Here is a 1,502-nt window from a genome sequence, read left to right as displayed (position 1 = left end):
CATCCTGGCAACACAGAGGCTGCTGAGGTATCACCCAGGAGCGTTTGTAAGTGTATTTTGGTTATTTTTCTGTACTTGTAGTTTGATGTTTAACTGGTAGTTACAGACATTCAACACAGTCACTGCCTATGTAATCTGTTTTTAAGGTTGGGATGGGACGCAAGAAGACTCTTTACGCTCTTGAGGATGGTTGCGTTAGGTTAACCAAGGAGGTCTATATCCCCCACCCTCACAGTCTGGAGACAAGCCAGATCATCACCAAGCTTGCCAAAGGAATTTGTCTTTACAAAACCTTCATCAACATTATTCCAGTAAAGCAAGAGCCCACCTTTAAACTGGTTAACATTGTCTAAACCTGACATGGATGTAATTATCGTGTGAAGATGAAGGAAAAAAATGATTTTTGTTAAGATTGCCACAACATTGAATTTATAAATATCTTTGCACAAGGCTGCCCCAAAAATTGTACTACAAACTCAAAGAACTAAACATTATCACATTTAGATGGTAGAAAAATAAGGAATATTGAAGTATTTAAAAAAATTTAAAAGTTCAGCGAGGCTTGGATAAAATGCTATGAGATACCTGTCTGTGTTCTATGAACTAATTCACTCAGCCATTTTCCCTGAAGGAACCCCCTTCGTTCCCGGCTGTTTTACTGGATTTTGACTGGTTTTGCAAGGCCCACAGCATATAAACATGGAATCTACCAAAAGAAAGATTAGAGTCTCTTCGTTAATCAGGAAAAAAAAGTATATTTGTATCTGTTTCTGTTTTGCAGTAATTAGCATTAGAACATAGCTAAGTTTCGTCATTATTCACAAATCTGTTTAAAACAGTAGGGGAAAAGAGCTTTCTGCAATATGGCCCTGGTTGATCTTTTATACTCTGCTACCACCTACGGGCTGTTTTTGTTATAACTACCATTGCTTCAAGCGTTCTCTTCAGTTCAGATGCTGCATCAAAGCCTTCTGTATGGTCTAGCATAAAAAAACACCTAAAACTTATAAATAAATTTTTGGGACCGTGGTAATATTTAAAATAGAACGTATTTTACGTTTTTGGGAACAAATGAGTTAATGATACATTTCAGCATTAGTGGGAATATACACTGTGACCTTAATTAACCCTGTAAGATGTCTGTTCTGATATAGTGGCACATGTACGCGTGAACAAAATGATTGGTACCCTCTGTTAATAAAAGAAAACCCACAGTACTCATAGAAACCTATGGAAGTATGGAACTCTATTTGACATTAATTTCCAGGTCTGGAAAAGTGAAACATGGCGACACAGGTGGACGAATGCATGGATGCGGCAATTCATTCTGTTCTCTCTCACGATGACAACGTTTTCATCCTACCCTCACTCGTGAACAAGACCCCAAGATACTTGAACTCCTCCACTAAGGGCAGGATCTCATCCCTGACCTGGAGAGGTAACTCCACCATGGTCTCGGATTTGGAGGTGCGAATTTTCATCCCAACTGCTTCACACTTGGC

The 1,502-nt window shown here is 38.9% G+C and overlaps 1 protein-coding gene across 1 annotated transcript in view; it reads left to right on the top strand.

Moving 5' to 3' along the window:
* Nucleotides 1-1,231, top strand: part of mrpl27 (mitochondrial ribosomal protein L27) — a 12,197-nt gene extending 10,966 nt beyond the window's left edge. Inside the window, exons 3-4 of the mRNA XM_077562941.1 lie at nt 1-46; nt 147-1,231. The exon at nt 1-46 is cut by the window's left edge and continues 22 nt beyond it. Of these exons, the coding sequence (XP_077419067.1) occupies nt 1-46; nt 147-353 (253 nt within the window). The 3' untranslated portion in view covers nt 354-1,231. The remainder of the gene's footprint in view (nt 47-146) is intronic.
* The last annotated feature ends 271 nt before the right edge of the window (nt 1,232-1,502 follow it).

Source organism: Vanacampus margaritifer, chromosome 4, assembly GCF_051991255.1.
Source record: "Vanacampus margaritifer isolate UIUO_Vmar chromosome 4, RoL_Vmar_1.0, whole genome shotgun sequence".
NCBI classification, from domain to species: Eukaryota; Metazoa; Chordata; class Actinopteri; order Syngnathiformes; family Syngnathidae; genus Vanacampus; species Vanacampus margaritifer.
Note: the sequence above shows the minus strand (reverse complement) of the source record. Positions and strands in the feature narration are given on the sequence as shown.